Source organism: Nomia melanderi, chromosome 5, assembly GCF_051020985.1.
Source record: "Nomia melanderi isolate GNS246 chromosome 5, iyNomMela1, whole genome shotgun sequence".
Classification (NCBI taxonomy): domain Eukaryota; kingdom Metazoa; phylum Arthropoda; class Insecta; order Hymenoptera; family Halictidae; genus Nomia; species Nomia melanderi.
The window spans coordinates 8,599,112-8,621,838 of NC_135003.1; the positions used below are offsets into that span (position 1 = coordinate 8,599,112).

At 45.2% G+C, this 22,727-nt stretch overlaps 1 protein-coding gene across 10 annotated transcripts in view; it reads left to right on the plus strand.

Moving 5' to 3' along the window:
- Positions 1-13,811, plus strand: part of LOC116430907 (uncharacterized) — a 348,971-nt gene extending 335,160 nt beyond the window's left edge. For all 10 annotated transcript variants that reach the window (XM_031985602.2, XM_076367565.1, XM_031985600.2 and 7 more), the window contains 9 exons: positions 302-4,666; positions 5,020-5,334; positions 5,425-5,497; positions 5,973-6,391; positions 6,978-8,945; positions 9,025-9,147; positions 9,256-9,422; positions 9,509-9,723; positions 9,810-13,811. In XM_031985602.2, coding sequence (XP_031841462.2) covers positions 320-4,666; positions 5,020-5,334; positions 5,425-5,497; positions 5,973-6,391; positions 6,978-8,945; positions 9,025-9,147; positions 9,256-9,422; positions 9,509-9,723; positions 9,810-10,231 — 8,049 coding nt within the window. In that variant the 5' untranslated portion in view covers positions 302-319 and the 3' untranslated portion in view covers positions 10,232-13,811. The remainder of the gene's footprint in view (positions 1-301; positions 4,667-5,019; positions 5,335-5,424; positions 5,498-5,972; positions 6,392-6,977; positions 8,946-9,024; positions 9,148-9,255; positions 9,423-9,508; positions 9,724-9,809) is intronic.
- Positions 13,812-22,727: the final 8,916 nt, after the last annotated feature.

A 22,727-nucleotide genomic window follows, 5' to 3' on the forward strand; every position in this document is an offset into this window, starting at 1 on the left:
TGTTTTAAATCGGTAGGGTAATGTGAACCAAATGATATATTTTCATGCATCCTCGCAAATATACTGCGTTAGATTCATGGTACTACGCGAGAACAACGTGCCAAGATATTATGCAGCAACGTGTACGCTGTTAACAGGAAACGATTTTTGAACATACAAACATGATCATCGAGAAACTACGAATGAACGGTCGGGCTATATAAAAATCGGTTCCCTGATTTTAGTTGTTTTGTTCTGTCTTCTTTAGTTTAGTTAAATCAAAGTAACATTCAAATAACAAAGAATCATTCTATGATTCCAGATCAGCAGTCTGCGTGACATGGATGTGAGCTTCACGAACGTATTAGAGGGGGCTCGCCAGTACTTCCAGGGACTGCCCGTACCGAGTACAGGTGGTACGGCCGCGTCAGCGGATCACAATCTCGCGACATCAACGAGTACCGCCTCGTCCACGTCGGCGTCGTCGCACGACCATGGCACCGGTTCCTCCGTGGTTTCTCCGTCGCCAACAGCAGCACCACCAGCCCCGCAAGCACTACCGCCACTATCGTTACCGTCGCAACCGGCTTCGAGCAACAGCACCGCCACCACTACTGTCGCTGCCGCGAGCATCACCGGCAACGATCAAGAACCGCCGAGCCGTTATCACAGTGACGTCCGGCCGTCCTCAGTGGAGAACAGCGGCGCCTCCAGTACGAACAGCTTCTGGAGTCCATCCGTGGAACCGTATCCCCCGCAACCAACCAGGGTTGAAGTTCCCGATACGAGGCCGGGAGACGATGGATCTTCGATGGAGGCAAGCTCGTCGTCCTCAAACACGATCACGTTAACCGAGATGCAACCATCCAGCAATCGATCCTCCGCGTCCAGTTTCTCCCAGAAACAAGCGTCCTCGTCGTCGTCGTCCTCGTCCTCGTCGCAGGACCACCAGCACGCGCAACCCACAACGACGACGACGACGACGACGACGAGCACAGACGGGGCTTCGCTGCACCTGCATCAGATGCAACCGCCCCAGCAACCGGCATCCCCCGGCCCCGTGTACCAGCAACTGAACACCGTGTCCCGCGCATCTTTCTCCACCGCGGAAATACTCGCCTCGTCCCATCAGACGACTTATCAGACTGCCAGCGAGCGGCAACCGCAACCGAGCGCCTCTGTCGTCGCGCAAAGAACTCAGTACTACCCCCGTTACCATCACCCGGACATCACGAAGAGCGCGCCGGCCCCGTTTACTCAGAACTCGATCTATCAGTCAGCGAGCGTAGCTGCGGCAACATCCTCGGGCATCGTGCAGCCTACCACAAGGCCAACACCCATGGAGCAACCACACATGACCAACATGCACAGTCAAGGACACAGTCAAGGACATAGTCAAGGACACAGTCAAGGACACAGTCAAGGACACAGTCAAGGACACAGTCAAGGACACAGTCAGGGGCACAGTCAGGGGCACAGTCAGGGGCACAGTCAGGGGCACAGTCAAGGGCACAGTCAAGTACACGGCCAAGCTCACAGTCAAGGACATATCCAAGGGCACGGTCAAGAGCAAAGGGTGCCGAGTTCCTATGGCGGCAATCTCGTCGCTCCAACGAACGCAGCTACGATTTACGGGTCACCGTCTCCTCAGAACTATCGTCCGTTGCAACATCAGCCCCAGAATCGAACAAGTTCGTCGAGCAATCCCGAGAACAGGCCGTTGCACGGGGAGAGACCGCACTCGTCCCGCGTGTCCTCTTCCCCGTCCTGTTCCTCGGTGAATCCGTGCAGCCCGCGGCACAGCGGTAGCTTGAGTCACATTCCTTCGTCGTCGTCGTCATCGTCGTCGTTGTCGTCGTCGTCGTTAGTGACGACAGCGTCATCGTCGCAGAATCTTCCGGCGCACATTCCATCGTCGCATCTGCCGCCCGCGGGCAGCGGCCACCGTTCGCAACAACAGCAACTGCAACAGCAGCAATCGTCCCACATGCAGCAGCACCAGCAACAGCAGCTTTCTAGTCGAATAAACGCGTCCCCGCATTCGATCAGCGCCACCGCGTACAACAGCCGTACGGTCGCTCACGGGGCACCGGCTTCGTCCTCTTCCTCATCCGCCTCCGCCGTCCCGTCGTCCTCCTCCTCGACGTCCTCGTCCTCTAATCAGATGCCACCGCCGCCAGCGTTGAGCGGTTATCACCCTGTTGCTTCTCCCCATGATGCTCCTCATCATACCGCTCCATCACCGCACAGACAATCTCCTCACGTGTCCACCCTGCACAATCCTCACGCCTCCCCTCATCACGCCCCGTCCCCGCACGCAACCTTCCAACCCCATTCGCCCACGTACCCCCCGCCCCCGCCTTCGGCAACCTCGACGCCTCACTCGTACAGCCTTCCGATCACGTCGCAACCGTACCAACCGAACCCCGGTTACGCCGGCAACCTGTACCCGCTGCCGCCGCAGTCTTCGTATCATTCCTTCCAGAAAAATCCACAGCCGCTCCCGCCGCCACCGCCGCAGCCCCATTCGCAGCCGAGTTACTACTCGCAGTCAAGTCGATCTCAAAGTCAAACGTACGTACAGCAGATGCCGATCCCGCCGCCCGGTCCAACTCAATCAATCTGTTCTGGGACTGGAAACGCGAACGGACCGGGATACCATCCAACTAAACCGGTGACGTACAACGGCGTGGACTCGAAGAGGACTCCGATGGAGGTACCTTACCCCGCCTCCTATCGATCCTCCTTGACGTCCTCCGTGCAGAGGAGCAACACGCACAACCTGCCGCCCATCGCCGCGCTCTCTTCCTACCACTCGAACAGGCAGCGGGAGCTGACTGGTAAAGCGCAACCGATGCAGCGGCATCATCATCGCGGCTATCCGACCAACTCGCCGAGCAAGGTCTCTGTGGTGACGCCTCCGGTTTCCTCCATAGCAGCACCGCAACGGATCGCTGATTATCCAACGACGATGCCTGGCATGAATCACGCGATACCGGTGAATGGGCGAACCACTACTGTCGCGAACCCCTCGTACAGTAGATATTCTAATCAGCACAACTACCCGACCTACGCGACTACCACCGCGCCCAGTCACCACGGCAGCAACTCGTCGAGCACCACCGTCACCTCTATCGGTATCACGGCAAGGTCCGTTCCACCGGCTAGCACCATGCACGCGTATCAGCCAACGGATACTACTCGCACGGGAGGCTCTTATCATCACCAGTCGGTCAGAGCTAGTGACGATTACGGATACAAGGAGTATCCGTATCAAAACTCTTCCTCGTCCACTGTCCAGTCTACCGCGGCGAATATAGTCACCCCGCCTCCGCAGACGAATGGAGTTAGAAAAAGGGAATCGCCGTTGGACCTGTCGGTGAAAACCGTCAAGACATCCGCGGACTCCACCGCTCAAGACGACATCGAGACGGCTACGGAGAAACACGTGAGCAGCTCTACTGTGATCTCGTCGAGGAGCAGCAGCAACAGTAACGGATCTAGAAACAGCATGCTGCCGCCACCGGTTCAAACCCCACCGCAACCTGCCTCGTATTCCGCATTCGACAATCGGCTCTCGAGCAACAGCGGTCGTGGCATTCAGGCTACGAGCGGTGTCCGTGCGTCCACGCCGCAAACGGTCTGCGCGCCGAAGGTCGACTTCCTGCCGGACTTTAATTCCACGCCGCTGCGTCATCACCACGGCCAACCGCACGAGAATACTTTTCAGCAGCGTAGGGGCTCCGCGCAACAGCTGTACGCCCCGCCCCCGCAGCCGCTCTCCACGCAGCATCCTAATAATACCGCTCCACTGCCCCACATGTCTTCGTTCAAGAAGTCTTCACTGCCCACCACGCAGGTGTACGACGCCGTGACAGCGGCAGCGCCACCGCCGCCACCTCCGCCACCGGTGGTACCGTCGTCCTCTTATCTGACGGCGAACGAATCTGTGTCGTCCAGGTCCTCCAGGTACCCGCCAATGGTGGACCCGGCCAGGATGGGACACGCAGGCTTGAACATCCATGATTACCCGGCCGAGTCGAAATACTACATGGACAGCAGGAACAAATTTGGTCAGCCTCCTCCTCCTCAGAGGGATCGGACTTCCTCGAAAAGACTTGGAGACGCGATCTATGGAACGGCGGTACCACACAAACAACCCAGATTGGACACGTGGTTTCAGCAGCGACTATCCACCGCGAAAGCGTTGTACGAGCAACAGAAGAGGCAAGAGATGAATCTACCTGTTCCCTTGCCGAATGGTACTCTCGTGGCGCCTAACGCTTACGAACAGAGGTCGGACAACGGTTACTCGTCGTCCGAGCCGTCTCGGTATCAGCAAGCCTACTGTGATAAGAGAAGTTACGCCGAGCCTAAGATCACCCATAGTTCATCGCCGTACAGTCATCCAACTGTCGCGAAACCTACCAACGTGCACTCTCTGCCGCAACAGCTGAGTGCCAGCCAGTCGGCTTATTCGAGTTACCGGCAAACCCAGAAAGCTGGACCACCTTCGGTGGCTACTTCCGCTGGGCAATCTAACGATCCGCCGAGTAACACCGGCGCTGATAAGCGGGTGCTTAGTTTGTTGAGGAACAGTCTCGAAAACAAACAACAGAGGGAAGAACAGATGAACAGTCAGCAACCTATTTTGGCTAATCATAGTCAGCAGAGTTTCCAAAATAAGGTGAGTCTCTTTTAATTCAAGAATTCAAGGTGGACATAAGAAAACGTTAAGAACTTCTGCAGACTGGAAGATGTTTATTTATGATTGATATATATACTCATTGGTATTGTCCTTTTTACCTGATTTTTCATTAAGATGCACTGTAGTGGAAAAGAATAAAAACTGAATTTTTAATTTTTCTTTCAATGAGAATGGAACTTCTATTATGAATTTTTGTTTTCTTTATTCTGTGGACATTTGCACTATTGTGATTAGAATCTTATGCAACGCATTTCGGTACTAATAGGAAGACATCAAAGATGTCAGTAGGCTAGTAACTATTAGACTAACAGCGATGATTTCTATTCCCCAAGGTGGTTGCACCGGTAGAGCCGAAAACAAATATAGGACGCCACAACCTGTCACCATTCACAGCTGCTAGCTTGCTGGAACGAAACAGCAATACACCACCCCATTACAAGTTCCATGTACCAAGAGCCGTGGACTCGATCACTCAGGAGGCACCCCGCAGCTTATACGCCTCGAGAGTAAATTCATCTGCGACGCTACCTGGCAAGGAAGCACTCCTGGGTCCTAGGGGAGCCGAGAGTCAGATTCACCGTGACAAAGACGACGGTCTCGCAGCCATATTAGCAGCGAAGATCAGAACAAAAGCAGAACTTAAACAGGTGAATGGGATTAACATTCTTGCATCTGCGACTTCACACTTGCCATAAAGTTCCCTTCAATGTCTGACGATCTGCTTTTATTCATTCCAGGTGGGAACAGGACAATTTGCCAGTAAGCCAGTCGCTGTGCCGTCTTCCCAGGAACCGTCGTCGACACCTAAAGGTACACATTCCTTCGTTCAAGCTCACGTTAATTTAGGGTATCTGTAATGTAATTAATGTTCACTACATTTTATTTGTACGAAAGAGAGTTTTTCAAATTGCCGATTAGGTAAACTTCACCAAGATATCTCCCTTGAACGAACTATACTTCTAAATCATGTATGTTAGTAGGATTACGTCCCCTGTAGCTTCTCAGAACCACTGTAAGAAATTTTGTGGATCCTATCCTAAATATAACTTGAATAATTGATCGTTCAACCACACAGTACTTGCTACATGAATAATACAAAAACCCAGTTCAACGATTCTGTTATCAAAGATTCTGGTTATCAAAGATCTCTATTTACATTGAACGATTCAACAACATTTATTACAAGAATTTAATACGAACTTGTAAACCTTATTTTATATATTTTCAATGTCACATAGAATACTGTCTACCGCACCTAATTATGTTCAAAAATTACTGTTTACAGAGGTAATAGACAGTGCTGCTTCAACGTCCGCCCCGCAATCGGGATCATCAGCGGGTAGTCCTCCGAAGTTGACACGCGAAAAAGTGGCTTGCTTGCCACCTAGAAGACGATTATTCTCTAGGACAGAAGAGGAGAACTTGTCGGTGGCTGCGACCGTACCTGTGCCGGCTCCTGCGCCCGCCATTGCATCCACCGTGCCGGCACGTGCCAGCGGGTTCAGAAGTTCCTCCGAGACGTCGGTGTTCGATTTCAGGGAAAGCGATTCCGAGGGCGAGATGCCGGTTCTCGAGCGGCAAACGCTAGAGGAGATGAGGAGGGACAGGAAACAACTGTCCAAAGTACAACCACCTGTACCCCTTAACGACGCTATGTGCATGGGCATGACATCCTCGTCGGATTTAGTGAAGATAGAACTGAAGGTAAGTGGACCCTTTAAGCGTCGGTCTCTCTATATAGCCTGAGGTTCTACCCAGGAAATCGTAGAAGGAAATTGAGACAGATTTTAGTGGACTGTTCACAAGGCAGATTGAATATACAATGCGACCGTGGTTGAGGGGTTACGGATTATTGTCGAGCCAACTACTAAGGGTAAAAGAAAATGATAATACGGCCTTGGTGAATCTTTTTATTCATCACTTTAAATTTCTTCTTTCTTTTTAATAATGTGAAAAATGTTCTTAAGATTTTATCTAGGTTATATATATGTAGGGTGAGCCACGTAACTTGATTACCTCGAATAATTATTTATATTTTTTTTAATATGCGAGAGAGATTATTTTGTGATAGTTATAAACTGTAAACATTTGCATCGGAGTTTCATATGAACATTTAGACTCTAAATTTGCCAATTCTTATTTCGCTGGAAGTAGTTATATATAGAATGGGGACAATGTAGCGGTACTTTTAACGTTTAACAAAAAGTTTATATGATGTCTGTACATTAAAGAAAACAATAATTATCAGTATTTCGCAAAATACTTATCTTCTATTGTTATTCTGCTTTAGGAGAATGAGAAGATTGCCGAGGTCGACACTTTCTGGTCCAGCGCTTGCGATAAGTTCATGGAACAGCTTCGTACCGGCGACGCGATGAAGAAACGGGGTCGCAAGAAGAAGATCAGCTGTACGGTTATTTCCAAGCTCGAGGACACGGGAAACGAGAGTGGCAAGGAAACCGATGCTAACACATCGTCTCAGATTAAACCCGAAGACATCAAGCAAGAGTTACAGGACGTCGAGTCGCCACCAGATGTTAAGGAAGAATTCCCAGAAACTAGTAAGGAGGACGAGATCTCGGTAGCGACGAAGGACATCAAGGTCGAAGTGAAAGTGGAACCAGAGGTCAGCAAAGAATACGACAAGGATTCTAGCGATGATTCTGACGAAGTGCCGCTGATCCGAAGGGCAAAGAAGAAGCTGAAGAAGGAAGAGAGCGATGGCGAGGAAGAAATTATATGCAGGAAGAGACGAGTCGGTCGAGGTAGTAGGATCAAGTTGCAGTCATCTAGTGGTAGCGAGTCGTCCAGCGAAGAGAGCGATGCTAGTACAGAATTCGGTCACGGTTCCTCGGTAGCGGACAGGCTACGAGCAAGAAAGCGTACATCCAATAACGGAACGGAAACTGAAGGAATGAAGCTTCGATCGAGGGATACTACACCACACAAGGCTAAAGTAGAAAAAGAATCCAAATGTTCCACTTCGAAAACTAGTTCCACTTCTCAGAAGGGCAAACCGAAGCCTCTCTTCGGAGACGGTAGCGACTTCAGACCAGGCTGGGAGGAAGAAGTCTACGTGTACAAGAAATCTTTGAGGATGCCAACCAGATTGATCACAGTGTCGAAACCAACAAGGTTTCACAGGCTATCCACTTCGTTACCAGACTTGGATCCAGGGTCCCCAGCCCTATCTGTATCAATGGACAGCTCTGATGTGTGTTTAAGCAGAAAGAAACTGGTGGACAGCGATGTGGAGTCAAATTTCAGCTTCAGTACCTCGGGACTCGATCCAGGCAACAAGATCGATGACGAAGAAGCCACCTCGTCCACAACAATTTCGTGCCCCTCGAAAGCTATGAAGTGCAGCAAGTCGGAGGGTAGCTCTATCGTCGATGTTCTGGCTCAAAAGGTGGGTACCAGCAGGAAGGAGCAGAAGAAAAAGCAGAAGGATAAGACGGAGAAGGGTAGCAACAAGTTGCTTCCTAAGAGTAGCAATGAACCGGAACTGTTACCGACGCCAAGTTTGACGCCATTGCTGGAAACAACTAAATTGTCGAAAGGCAAGTCGCCGATGAAGGACTCCAAGTCATTGAAGCCTATCAAAGTGACGGACACATTCCTACTGGGCTACTTCCGCAAGGAGACGGTGAATAACTTCAGGGACACGTTTAAGAACAACCACGCTCTGCCGAACGAGTTCTCTACGCTGGTGTTGAAGAGTAGAACTCGCACGGAGACCAGAGTGTTGAAGAAGCAAGCTACCATCAGGGAGGTGTTCGGTGAGGAAAGACCAGCCTCGGCACCACCAATGCAAAATCACGACGATACGTCGCAAGACGACGATTCGCAAACGGAAACGCCAGAAAATACATTGTGCAAGGCGAGGACGTTAAAACAGAAAGTGGTTTCAAGGTTGAAGAACGCCGGAATCCTGAGGAGCCATAAAGCGATCTTGAACTCAAAGCGTCATTTGTTGATAGCGAAGAGGCGAAAGGATCTGCTAAAATCATTGGCGGAGAAAAAGTTGCAAAGTCTGAAGAACGAGGCGGAAGATGAAGCTGCTCAGGAAGAGACTAACGACGCGCAAGAGGCGGAGAACAATGAATTGGACGATGAAACCAACGAGTCGGAGGTTCCTAACAAAAAGAAGCTCAAACTACGGACCAGTCGGCGAAAGTTCCGTTCTGGATTTGACTATATTCGCAAAAAGAAGAAACCGTTGAAGAAGGATGAGACGTTACCTAAAGAAAGAAAAAGGGTATGCGATTCTTACGGTGTGTTTATTCAAGTATCATGTTTTCATGACGTAGACGTTTTATGGAGTGTTTACATTTCAGCAAGTATTGACGAGGCCCAGTCCAGAATGTGTCGCGGACATCCAGTCGGAGATTAGAACTTGGGTGATCAAGAAAGGCGTCGGTGAAACGATGTTGCATCGGGCTGCTAGACTTGGTTACACGGTAGGACATCAATTTAAGAAATAAATTAGAATTATACTATAAAATTGCTTAGGTATTTCTTTTATTTTCAGTCATTTTGTAAATAAAATATTTGCATTTTGTTTGTAGGATGTTACAGCGTATTGTTTAGAGAAGCTCAATAATGCCCCGAGTCCAAAAGACAACGCAGGGTATACACCTCTTCACGAAGCATGTTCGAAGGGCCATCTCGAGATTGCGAAATTGTTGCTTTCGTACGGAGCGAATGCCAGCGAAAGTGCGAATGGAGGAATAAGGTAATTTTCATCTGTGATCGATCTATCTTGTCGATGTAAATATATCATTCAATGTATTTAAAATATGATGTCCCATTCGGTTACAGGCCACTACACGAGGCGGCAGAAAATGGTGCAACCGAATTAGTACGACTATTACTTTCCTATGGCGCTGATCCCTTACTGGCTACGTATTCTGGACAGACCCCATTGATGTTGGCAGCAGATACCGATGCCTATTCGATTCTGGAACAACATCTGGATGATATTCAGGGCCGTACGAGCACGCCATGGTCCTTTGGTGGACCATCTTCAATTTTCGGTAATTATCTTACACATGACTTTTGCCTACTCATTTCTTCGTACTCAATGATATGGAACTAAACATGATCATCAATTTAATTTTAGACCCTGAAGAAACCGGTTACAACCCCCTCGACAATCCACCTATGGATAGTCCAGAGCCAGAACTGGACGAAATCGAGATGGAAGTGAGCGACGTGAACCTGCCAGTTCTATTCTCTCTGACCAACGATCCGGACAAATGGGTGTTGCTGCAAGATTTGATGGCCGCGCTGAGGATAAAGAGCAGGGACGCTTTGCTGCGTCAGGTGAACCCTAAAGCTCACGCCGGTCCTCCGGCAGTCGCACACCGTGATGTCATGAGAGAGTTGAAGCTCCAAGACTTCCTAGAGCAGTCAAGGTGTTGCCACCTGTTAAGCGGCGGCGAAAGGATTAATGTGCGCGGCTCGAAAGTGACGCTGATCAAATACAACGAGAAAGTCAGATCCCTGTTGAATGTCGAGAAAGTGGTAATCAGCCTTAGGTGACAGGAGGGGACTCTGGGGCGGTCGTCACCCCAGGCAAGACCGTCGACGTCCGCTGCACGGGACGTCCCGAAGAAGGAGAAGCCGTCGACCAGTTCGCCGAAGAGGCAAGGCAGAACGCGACAGGGTAATAAGACGGCTGATTGAACACGCGGAACGGGACAATGTACAGGCGTAAGAGATTCGAACGAGTTTCGTCGATCGTTCGTTATGCATTTCTTCGATCTCGCTCAATCGGAACACGTCAAAAACAAATAGAACACGCTCCACGTTGCGAGGGGTACGATGAAACATAGGTTAGCCGAGATCGAGCAAAGACGATTGACGACGATTAAACAGCGAACTGTGACGCACTATTATTAGCAGTATTTATTGGAGGATATTCTATTCGTGTCTATTCGCAAGAACAGTGATATTTTATTAAACTAGAGCCAAGCAATCGGGTCTGTAATTGTAAACGCTTCTAGAATTGAGGATTTTGCTGTTGACGCGGCGATAGAAGCACGATATGTCGTTCCTGTCCGAAGATCGTACGACACTACTGAACTTATTTAAGCGTTTAATCTCGAATTGAAGAGACCCGCGATGGGTCCTCGGGAAAAAGTCAAACCGGGATGGTAGCCGGAGACGGTCGCGAGCGAAGGGACAGCGTCATCTAGAAATATTTTTTATCGCAATATGGATCGGGTATGTATGTGTCTGAGCGCATGTATGCGCGTGTGCGTGCGTCTATTGTACATGTCCTACACGCTTCTTTTCCCAAGCATGGTTCAGCTCGAACTTGGAGGATCGAGACTTCCAAGGCTTAGGGGATGTTTACGCGATGCCGACCGATACGCGTTTCGCGTTCTCAATAGACGTGATACCACGTGATTCGCCGTTTAGGGTAACGGAAGGAGACGACCGTCGGAACGCAAACGTCGACTCGTCACCGGCTTTCACGTGTTACCATTTTGTTAGGTTTACTTTCGTTTTTTCCTCCTCCTACTATGTTTTCTTTTTTCTACTGGTAGTCAAGCGAGTCGATCATAGAATACGTCCGGGTAGATTAAATCTTAACTCGTCTAATTAAGTAAGTGTTGATTAGTTGTTCAAAAGCGGAGCATTTACGTTTATTTTTCTGTTCTTTTTTCTCTCGTTTTCTGTTTCTTTCTTTGGGATGTGCAATTTCGTTAGACGATCCTACGACCGAAGTACACGATCGATCGTCGATCCCGGGGCGGATAGAAAATCGGAACGGAACGGGGGAGAAAGATGTCGAGCCGAATTCGGTCAAGCGCTACGTTCACTGTGCAATAACTTTCATCCAACTCGTGATTGACTCTCGAGCGAACGATTTTTTGTTGACCGCATTCGATATTAAGTTGATAATTTGTTTGCGTTGGAACTAGACAAAACGCGATTGCAACGCGTTCACTGTTGCCTGGGTTTGCTAGTTGTTGATTGGTCTGTACCAATATCGCGGGATAAGTTTCTGTTTCCTTCAAAAATTTCTCGCAGAAATTAGCAAATTTCGTTATGTAGTTCAATTTTATTGATATTAGTAATTGTTTGGTTAATCGGTGATATGAGTAGCTTAAAATTGTAGCGTATACGTTAATACAAAATGGCGGGTAACGTGACTACACTGAGCAGTGAACGCGTTAAGGATTATCAATGCGACAAAGAGGAACATTTAGGATATTTTCATCGGAGAACACGGACTTAATGTTCGGCGTCGCCTCTTTTTTGATGAAAAATCCATTGTCAGCGTACTTAGTCGTTCGTGTCTCGACGGAACAGTGCGTCAGCGGCGTCGAAACGAAAAAGGAGCGGGGAGAGCTCAGTGTCGCAAACTTTTACGAGTGTAGTTTAGCGGAAAGCCAGACTTGCGCGTTTCATTTCATACTCTGTATGCAAATTTCAATTGTTATAATCAGTCTCAGGGAACTATCTCTATACGTATCCTCGATATATTCTATGCGTTGCGTGAATTGGACAGGGACGCAGCCAGGCATCGTCGCGCTCGTAGATCAACGATCAAAATGTTCACCCTCCCAAACCAGTTTTATCGCACGGTGAACGTTCTCACGATACGGATAGAAATATTCACGCGACAATTACGATTCACTATTGTAACGATGTACAGTAGAGACAAAGAAAAATAAAAATTCTATTAGAATTCTGGGAGTCGCGTGTAGCAGCGCCGCCTCGATGAGGCGAGAGACATCGATGCCTGGTCACCTCCTGGCCGGTTTCATTTTATTTAGCTGACGATGCGAACAGGAATCTTGACGTGGACAGTGCAGTTTACATATACATATACCTATTTTCGAAACAAGAATTGATTTTCGAGCGCGTGCGTCTCCATCAGCCATCGGACTGGGTTCCGTGAGAGGCCCGTGCACGATCGGCGAACACTGGAAAAGGATGTAATTGTACGTACTGTACGCGATGTACCTTTTCTCGAATGTAAAGTAGATTGCATATACGATGTAAGTAGTAGTGGAAGAAGAACGCACGGCAACACTTGTTTATATTAGCGTAAAAGAAAAAAAAAGCAAAAAGAGAAACACGTGCACACACTCGTGTAATTATAATTCTGCGTACGGACGAAGAACGGCGTTTAGAAGGACTCGAAGAATATTGTAATTTCATTGAATCGAAATGAACCATAGGTACGCTGTATCGCGTATGTACATACTTCTCCCAAGCTAGGGGTTATCGCAATTATTACCGCTAATAATAATAATAATTATTATTATAATAATTATTATTATTATTGTTATTATCGTTATTACTATTATTATAATTATTATTGCGATTATTATTATGATTATTATATTTTTATTATTATTAAATTACTATTTAACACTACCGTCACGAAAACTACGAGTACTACAAACTACTGCTAATTACTATTACTGTCGCCACCAACAACTATTATCACTACTGTCACCGAGTATCCGCTTTTTTTATTGTACGATATATACATAATAGCGATCTATAAATGTACATTTTCTTAGCTGTAACGTTTCCCCCACCAACACCACAACACCCTGCCCCCTTCTTGTAATTTATATATATTCGAGATACTTCTAAATGTGTTAAACTGCTGCTGCTTTATGAGAAAGAAGGAAGAATTATATGTGAGATAAAGAACAAATATATTATATAAATATATATATAAATAAAAATATATATATATAAATATAAATAAAAATATAAATATATATGTATATACACGTACATATATATATATTTTATTTCAGAAGTTTAGTTTAATGAATATATAATGTTAACGCGAGGAAGATAACAAATTGAATTCTCTCTCTCTCTCTCTGTGATTCGTCTAAAGAAAATGGAATTAAGAAAAGATGAAAGGAAAAAAATCAATTGAAGAGTTATGATTATTAATTGATTAAGTATTATTATTATCATCGTCTCATTATCATTGCTCTGTACCGTCAGGTTGTATCGAACAAACCACAATGGACCGACAAACACAGTTTTCGTAACAAAACTCGACTCGTGATCTTTTTCTTTTCGCTAACAGTAACGAGTTATCCTATCGATGTAATAAAAACAAGTATTTTTACCGATATGCCCCTGTTTCATTTACAATAACCTACCTGCAATTAACTCAGTAGAATAAATCATTCCTGTTGATACGATTTTAAGAGTACTTACAGTATTAAAACAGTGTGAACAATTTCCAATCCAAAATATTTAAAATTAAAGTCCAATACGTGATACTAAAGCTTAAAAGTTGTACTTTAACGCGCAAATTATCTTGTTCAAAATTGAACCCCCATGATTTCCGAAATCATATGAAAGCTTTTCCAATTCTCGATACATGAAATTGAAACTTAATTTGGAGCAATTTGTAACAACCCGGAACAACCTGTAACAACTTGAAACAACTCGGAACAATTTTTATTTAGAATTTCAAAGGTCCTCAGGACTCCCGTACCATTGTGGTGTCGCGCTCGATGTTACCGATAATATAAGATTTTCTATACTTCATTTCTGCTACGAGCGTTTTACACCGAATATAATATTTAAAAAACAATTTCCATTGATTTTGTGAACATAAATCGTTTTATACGATTATCCCGTAAATCATCAAACGAGAGATATCTCGTCGGTAATAATGGTATGCAATCTGTAATACCGACATAACTCAAGTTAAGCCTGCTGTACCATCTAGGTGGAACAGTAGTAAACTCGAGAAAGTAATTCAGTTCAATCAATAAAGTCGATAAAGATGCCGACGAAAAAATACATCTACGACCGCTCATCGGAAAACGGTAGATAAACTCGTATGTCCAGTACATCACAGGACTAAAATTTTATTGTCGGTCGGTTTAAGTGAATTCTTATGTTTAACGAGCGCGTCTGGAAGTATATGAGTGTAATGCAAAAAAAGATAGGTACTTCACTAATTGCATAGTTTATCAAAAGCAAAAACGGAAACATTCATTAATCTATACTTAAGCTTTTAGTATCCGATCGAATAGCACGCGTTCAGATTATAAATTCATACAACTCGCAGTTTATCAATAACTCCTAAGCGAGCGTACTGTGGCAGGGACATACAATTCGTTGAGGGATAATTTGATTCTGTGGTAACTCAACCAGAATAAGTCCAAGGGCAGACACCCCCGAAATCGAAAGATGAGAAAAACTGCGATTCACTAAATGCGGGTACCAATCCTCGGAATTACGTCTCGGACATCTGGCCGCGAACAGGATGATTACCAGCGAGTTGTAAAGATGATAACCGTCATGCCGGGGAGAAAAAGCGACGACCGCCGGCAACATTTGTTTCCTGGACGTCCGGCGCGCGAGAGGGACCGCTGTGTAAGTCAATGTCCTTGCATTATCGATCTGCTCGTTTTAACGAGTGCCATTCATTAAGACTTCCAACCTCGATCCTCTTTCCTCCCCTCTTGTTTCCCTTTTCCTTCTTTCTTATAACGAAATGTACAAGCCCGCGCAAAGACACCGTATCCGAGTCGCCGCGGCCATTCCCGCGTTCTACGAAGTTACAATAGAGCGGAAGGTATGTACTAATTGGATGCAGCCTTTCAGCCGAACTGGCGCACTATGAGGTATTTGCCTTCCAAACGCGCTAAAAAACATTTTCCATATGGAATCGTGTGTATAAGCTTTGTTTAGTAGAATTTGATGTTGTTTTTGTCATAGTTGGAAATAACAAAGCTTAATCTTTAATGAAATTGACTACTACCAGCTGCAATTGTGGTAGTTATTGAAATTTCTATTTGGTACAAGCCAAATTGCTGTATCGACCACTGTTGTAGATAATAGCACATAATTCTTATTCAGTATTAACGAATAGGTCTTTCTAACAGTCAATTTTTATTTTTTATGAATGGTCAGGCTTTGCCCTTTCCACTGATACCGGACAGAACACTGCACTCTACTAAATTCGTTTTTAAAATTGAAGGAGAATATAAAAAATGTTAAATAATGTATAATTAAAAAAATATTTATGATATCGACATGAAATTTGGTAATACTCGAATATATACATAGTACACTTAATTCTACTTGGGATTATTTCAATTGTAAAAGCAGTAAAGTTGCAATTGATTATTTCAGTTTTCAAACCTTTTTGGGGTTGTCTTCTTTAAAGAATAGACATGAAAAAAGTCATACCACATTGCGGCCCAAATGTTTATTTAACCGTGTGTATACATTTTTCCGGTTTTGGGGATATTTATAAAACGAGACTTTTTGCGGCAACGAGGGGTTGGTGTTTCAGATTGGAAGAGAGCAACGTCGGAGGCTGCTGCCGCCGACGACTGCCGGCTGCGACAGATCGAGTTACACAAAGGCAGCTTTTTAATTGGATAACGTCATATCGACACATTCGCACGCGTGTCCTAACTTTTCCCATCGATTTGCTGGGTCCCACTATTTCGGAGCGGCGTGGCGCGGCGCACTATGGGATATTTGCATGATCACGAACTGCAACTCTAATAGTTATAACAATTTTTATTTACCTTGGCGCTCGCAATGCAAAAAGCGGTACTTGCATGAGTGCGGGATGTTTTAAGTTTAAAACTTCTTTAGCGAGTTGAGTTGTTTTTGCTATTAATGAAAAGAAGGCCTAATCTTTAATACTGCACAAGAATCAAATGCTTTTGTCTGCAACTGTGGTAACAACCAATTTTTATTCTATATTAAAGAGTATGCTTTTCTCTTTCCAATGATACCAAAAACAACACTGAATTCTACTAAATAAGTCTTAAAATAAAAATTTCCGTACTGATGCGAAGATTGCGCGACGCCAGCATGTACAATAAAAATTGCTGTAGCTACTACGATTATGAATAGAAGCAATCTTTCTTCTATATTAAATAGTAGGCCTTGATCTTTCCAACCATACCAGAAACAATACGAAATTCTACTAAACGAACCTTATGCATACGATTTCTTTTGGAAAATGTTTTTTTACCACGTTTGGTAGGCAAATACCCTATAGTGGGGCGGTCAGCTACTGCCATTCCGTGCGGGATCGAAACGCTGTCGTCGTCCCGGCAGCTAGCTCGGTCTCACCTCACCTAACACCCCCTCGTCGCGCTCCTTCGTCGTTCACGCTTTTGCTCCGCAATCGGACCCGTTTTTCCATCGTCATCGATACACGATGCGCGAACTCGTTAGCTGCTCTGACGAGAGTTCCCGCGAAAAAAATACGATACACCTACCCTAGGCGCCGACTGGCATTCACCCGCGCGACGAACACCAGCAGACCGCCCCTATCAAAGAACGCGATTGTGTTCCCAATTTTCAATCAGTCCGCGACAGAGTTCGGGGCTGGGGTGACCTCATACCCGTCCCACGGCTCCGTGACCGACGAGTCCTGTTTTTCCTTGCGTGTTGGGATGCACGCCGCGCCCCTCTGTCGCGGCATTGTTTTCATGAGCGTTTTTTCAATGAACGCCATGAAATTCTTGAAGACTCGATTTGCGAAGGACCTCCTGTTTGCACGTAATACTCGTGATTTTTTTGTTCGATTAATTAGGTGAATGATTATTGTTGAAATATTATTTTAACTTGAGACATTCAGTTTACTGTAACTCGGTGAATTGTCACCTGGGTTTCAAATCGTTCTATAAAACTAAAAGCTTTCTTTAGTGAAAAGTCAATATTTGTGAATTAACTCACACAAGTTGTTGAGGTGGGGTGAAAATTATCGCGAAGATAACTTGGGAATAATCATTATGTTGCGACCTATCAGAAACTTACACCGAAAGGCGATCAGTCCCCTTGTGCATTTCCATTATTGCTTCGAAGATACCGGCATCCTTAATGTCATTAACGGATAGAAGTTACGAACTATCCTATTGGAGAGCTGAATCTTTCATGCGTTTTCGACTGTCCCACTACGAACCACTTCGACCTCTGTTTCTATGTTTAATGTCATAGAAAAGCATCTTTTCAGGTGTCAGAGTAGAAGTAAGGGGACGACTCGCAACGTTCCAATTATTCATAACCAATTACGGATCCGAAGAAACAGCTACCGCTCCCCGCAGACACCACCAAGACACGGCACAGGTAATTCACTAATGTAGAATCGCCCGTTCTCCCCTCGAACATCGCCTTTTATCCCGGCCCGTCCTTATTTCACCGACACCCCCTCTCGGTCTCTGTCACTCGCGGCAGCGTCGCGATTCTTCTTTCTCCCTTGCAGCCCCCGATTCGAACCATCGCAGACCCCTACCGGCGCGTTATCTATCCACTTGAAGCGAGCTATTACGCGATTGTATCTTAAATAAAATATCACCGGCGTCCCGTCGCCAACCACTCAAAATAATAATTGCCTCCTCGGTGTCAACCCTCGCCCTCCGACTCTTCGACCCCGACCCTCGTCCCGCTGTCTTAACCCTCGACCGACACGTCCATCTTTCTGTTCTGCCCGTCTCGTGTATGAGACGAGACGCGAAACGGGGCAGATGGGAGAAATTTGTTTACTGCTTCTTCGCCTAACAATGAACGTGAACGGTGGAATCGAGTTGTGAGAATTGAGAGTTGATTCGAGTTTTAGTGGTTGGAGGTGGCTGGAAATGAGAAAAGTAGAAGTTTAAGATAAATAAAATTTTGGAATTTACCTGGGATAAATCGAAGTCTTGGTAGAATCTTTGGAGATTCGAGTTAAGTGGAAATATGATTCGTTTGCCAATGATTTTCATTTGTTGATGTTGAAGATGGATTTAATTGTATGTTAGTTTGAGAATATGATGGTTAATGATTTTTCGAATCAACATGATTAATGGATGAACATATTGACGAAGGTATTAGACATCATTTTTTTATTGGAAGAGAATCATAAATTCTATGTTGGAAACGATGGTAAATACTGTAAGTAGGTGCTAGGATAATTCATTTTAGTTCGCGCCTCCGTCGCAAGATAGAGCTGCGATCAAAAGTACCTGCGGTGGAAAAGAATGAAAACGCGGATACTACTCACTGTTTATTTTATAAGTATTTTCGTAAAAATTGGATGGTATTTACATATCAATTATGAAATGTACAAATTAAAAGAATTAATAAATAAATTCTGAAAAATTACCATTGCATTGTTGAAAAATGCTTTGGCCTTTCGGTGCACAATACGTTTTTAATTTAATTAAAGGTTTGAAATGAAATTTCTATAACACGAATGACAAGAATCAATTGCCTTCCTTTTAAAAATTAAAATTAATATTAACAATATAACTTCAGTTCAATTAACATTCAATTAAATCGCTGATTGAAACATATTGGTTATAGACAAAAATATTGTGAAAAACTGATGTAACATAAAGTAACGTGATATGCACGAAACAAACAGAAGCCAATGAAAAGGGTAGCAAAAATGGTTATTATTGCCTATGATAGTTAAATAGTACTGAATAGTACGAACCCGATTTGTCTGTGATAGATGATTGAATAACAGAGATTACAGAGCTAATTATTCCCGCATTTATGAATTGATAATGCCAAACATAATACGCGAACGAAAACGAGCGGTCCAATTGTATCGGTAATTAGCGTAATTAATGCCCGTCGGAGATTTTTTTTCCTCTCTTACTCACTCTCTCTCTCTCTCTCTCTCTCCCCTCGCTCTCTCCCCTCGCTCTCCCTCTTGCTCACCTTCTCTCTCTCTCCCTCACTTTCCACAAGGCGCTCACTGCCGTGGTCGTTTCAATTAAATATACGAAAACCTTTGTGAATACTCGGGAAAGAGGACACTATTTCCCTTTATTGCATCAAGCCACCGCGACACAATATTGTACTTTTAATTATTTCAAATACCGTGATCCTGCAAGCGTTATTAAGCGAATTGCAACAGGTTCCGCCGCGATTCCAGAAATCGTATCGTTGCAAGGATCGTTGGGAATGCTCGCAAAAAAATGCCATCAACGAATCCCTCGTTCTTCCTCTATTACATTGAACATCAACTAAATATTCGATGGCGGGATTCACTGAATTATTCGCTACACGATTCATCATTAATCATTCCAACAGAAGGAATTACAATATTCGCAATTATTTTTTCATTTTTCGTTTCATATATATCGTATTACACATTTTTGAATTTTTATATAAGTAACAAGACACAATAATTTAACAATTCCTTTCCTGTTGGAACATCGTTGAAACCAAGTTACACGCATTTCTATAAAATCCACCAAACGTACGTTACACTATTGAAAACCTCCCCAATCACTTGCAATACTGCAACAAAAATTTCAATTGAACACCTGACGTCATTTAATCTTATATTACACGCTACATCAATTTCAAAAGAGAATACCAATTTCCAACAGTATATGGAAATCAGTCTGTTCCACCGCAAGAATCTTCCCCCGGGACCGGCTCATTTCTCCCAAAGAACCATTCCTTCCATGCCGTTCCTTAAGCCAACCAGGGTCACTCACCCTGCGCGCTAATTAACGATCCATTAAAAGACGAACGAACAACAAACGCGGTCTTGCCAGATTACAGCTCCTCCGTTGTCCGATCGCTCGGAGCTCGTCTTCGACGGGCCTCCTCCCCTGCCGCCCCTCGAGGCAAGCCGCCGCTGTCTATTCGTCCTTTAAATGTGGCCCGTTCGTTGCGTGCAATCCCGTGAAACGAGAGCGAGAGAGGAGAGGAGGGAGTAGCAAAAATAAAAGGAATATATTAAGAGTGTCTCCGTCGGCGTTCCCTCTCGTCCTCGGTCCGTGGTCCGTTCGGTCTAATTTCTAATTATTCCGCCGGAGTGGCTCTAATTAGCGTAGGTAGCTACGCTACCCGTGCAACTGTTTCCCTCGTGTCAGGGGGTGCTGCGCGGAGCCTAGGTAAATAAGCTCTGCGGCTGTGTACGTGCACGTGTGGCGGCCCGCCATTTACGAAGGATTTTATCGTACACGTCGCACGCCCGCTGCCTTTGCCACAATAATTATTCCGTGTTCGGGAACGGTGGCAGCGACTCGACGCGACGTTGTCCGACGATCGCCACTGCTGCTGTTGGGTTCACGATCGATCATCCCCATCGTTGATTCCTCGTAACGCGCGACCATCGATTACCCGTATCGGTTTGTTGTTGTATTAAAAGGCCGTGCGCCCATCACTGTAAATGGAATCGTCAAGAAGATTTATGAACGTTTGAAGAGATTTCAGATAGACCCGGCGACGATGCTGGATGGGCGCTCTGAGTCCGTCGAATAGCGTATCGGTTATTCGATGGTGTTATGTTAAATTTGAATATTCATGCGTGCACGGGTTTCCGTGAATGGAATACGTACTATTTTACGCGGTTTAATAGGGTATTTGTTGTATTTAGATTTTCACGTGACTCTTAGGAGTGTGTTAGAGATAAATGTTTTGTTGAACTGTACTGAGTTATTGATCAATTTACTCATGCAGTTGCAATTTTGATGGGTCTTTATATAAATCTTTGAAGATAATTGGATTTAAATATCTCTTTGAACTGTATTGGACAATACACTAATTTGTCGGCTTATATTTTTCATTTTGACAGAGTATAACGAATCATACGCTGGCGTTGATATGTTTTGAAAAGAGTTCAAGGTGGTTGGGAATGCGCTGCTCAGTTCTTGAAAGATTTATTGTAGGGTACTAGGCCCGGTGCAGACCTGAAAGAGGGTGAATAAGGCTAAACAACCATCTTCAGACGATGTCTGGTGACCACGTTGAACCTTTAACTATTGGTTGTCACAGTGATGTTTATGAGAGAACGGCGGGTGAAAGTTAAGAATGGCAAACGACCTAACTTTGCCTTGCTTGAAGCATGTGGATATTGTTCTTGGAGGAACAGACCTCCTGATCCGAGAACTGTGGGAGACAACACTTAGCAGATATCTCAGAATCGTAAGAAAAACTGTCCTTTGAAAATATTAATAACGCTCAATACAATCTTCACTTCAAACATCAGTTAATTCATCTATCAGTCGTTGACTACTTATTCTCACCTTCATATTTCTCTGAACAATTTCCCATACTTCTTCAGAAAATATCGCGGAATCACTTTAGATCCTCCTTCTTCAAACACTTTTAAATCGATCGAGGTTTTCAAGATAATAATTTATGCAACCAATCTCGAATATATAAACTTCAATAATCGTAAACGCATTGATTGGCCGCACAATGGTTCATAAAGAGCGTAAACTCCCCTATAATTCTTCCTTTGATAAATGTATCCATAAAATCCGAATTAGCACATTCGCAATTAAGTAAGAAAGTAATTCCGTTTGAACCGGCTGGCGCGGGTTCAATGAAGCATTTACTCAACACTTTTATCAGTTTGTTTAAACCGAGTGAGATCCAAGACGCGGAGGAAAGAGACAGCGAGACCGGAGAAGGGGGTAGAAGAAGGAGAGGCGCAGCGAGACGCGCGAGAGAGCTTGATAAAATAAAAGAGGCTAGATCGATGCGGGTCGTAATGTCGAGCTCATTAAAATGTAAAGTGCGTCTGATTGGCGGGCGCGGAATTGCCGGACGAGCACTTGGGCCTGTCAGTATCAGGGGCGATGAGGAACCAGAAACCATCAATAACTAGCGGGACCGGTGCTCTCGCTTAACTCTAACGAAGGACGATTTCTAACGATCCCTCGGCTACGTCCAACTTCTGGACGTAATTAATTCCCCGGCTAACCCGGAATGCTATAATTAATTGCCGGGTGGCCCGATGAGGGGCAGAAGGGTGGCTGCAACAATATGTACCCGGTTCGATTAGAAGCACGGACCTCCGTGCAGTTATGCAATTAATTAAATTCAGTTTGTTATGTGCTGCGGACCGATTGTTAATTACCGCTAAAGTTCGAGAAACCAGGTTGCCCCCGTCAAATTCGCCGCGTCTCGAAAGACTGTGTCGCCACGCTGCACCGCGCCGCGCCGCGGAGAGGCTCACGCACCGAGCAATCGAGACAACGATAATTACGGGCGAACGGGGGAAACAGAGGGCTACGGGGGGAGCGCGAACGATAAACTTCGACGGTTACCTTTG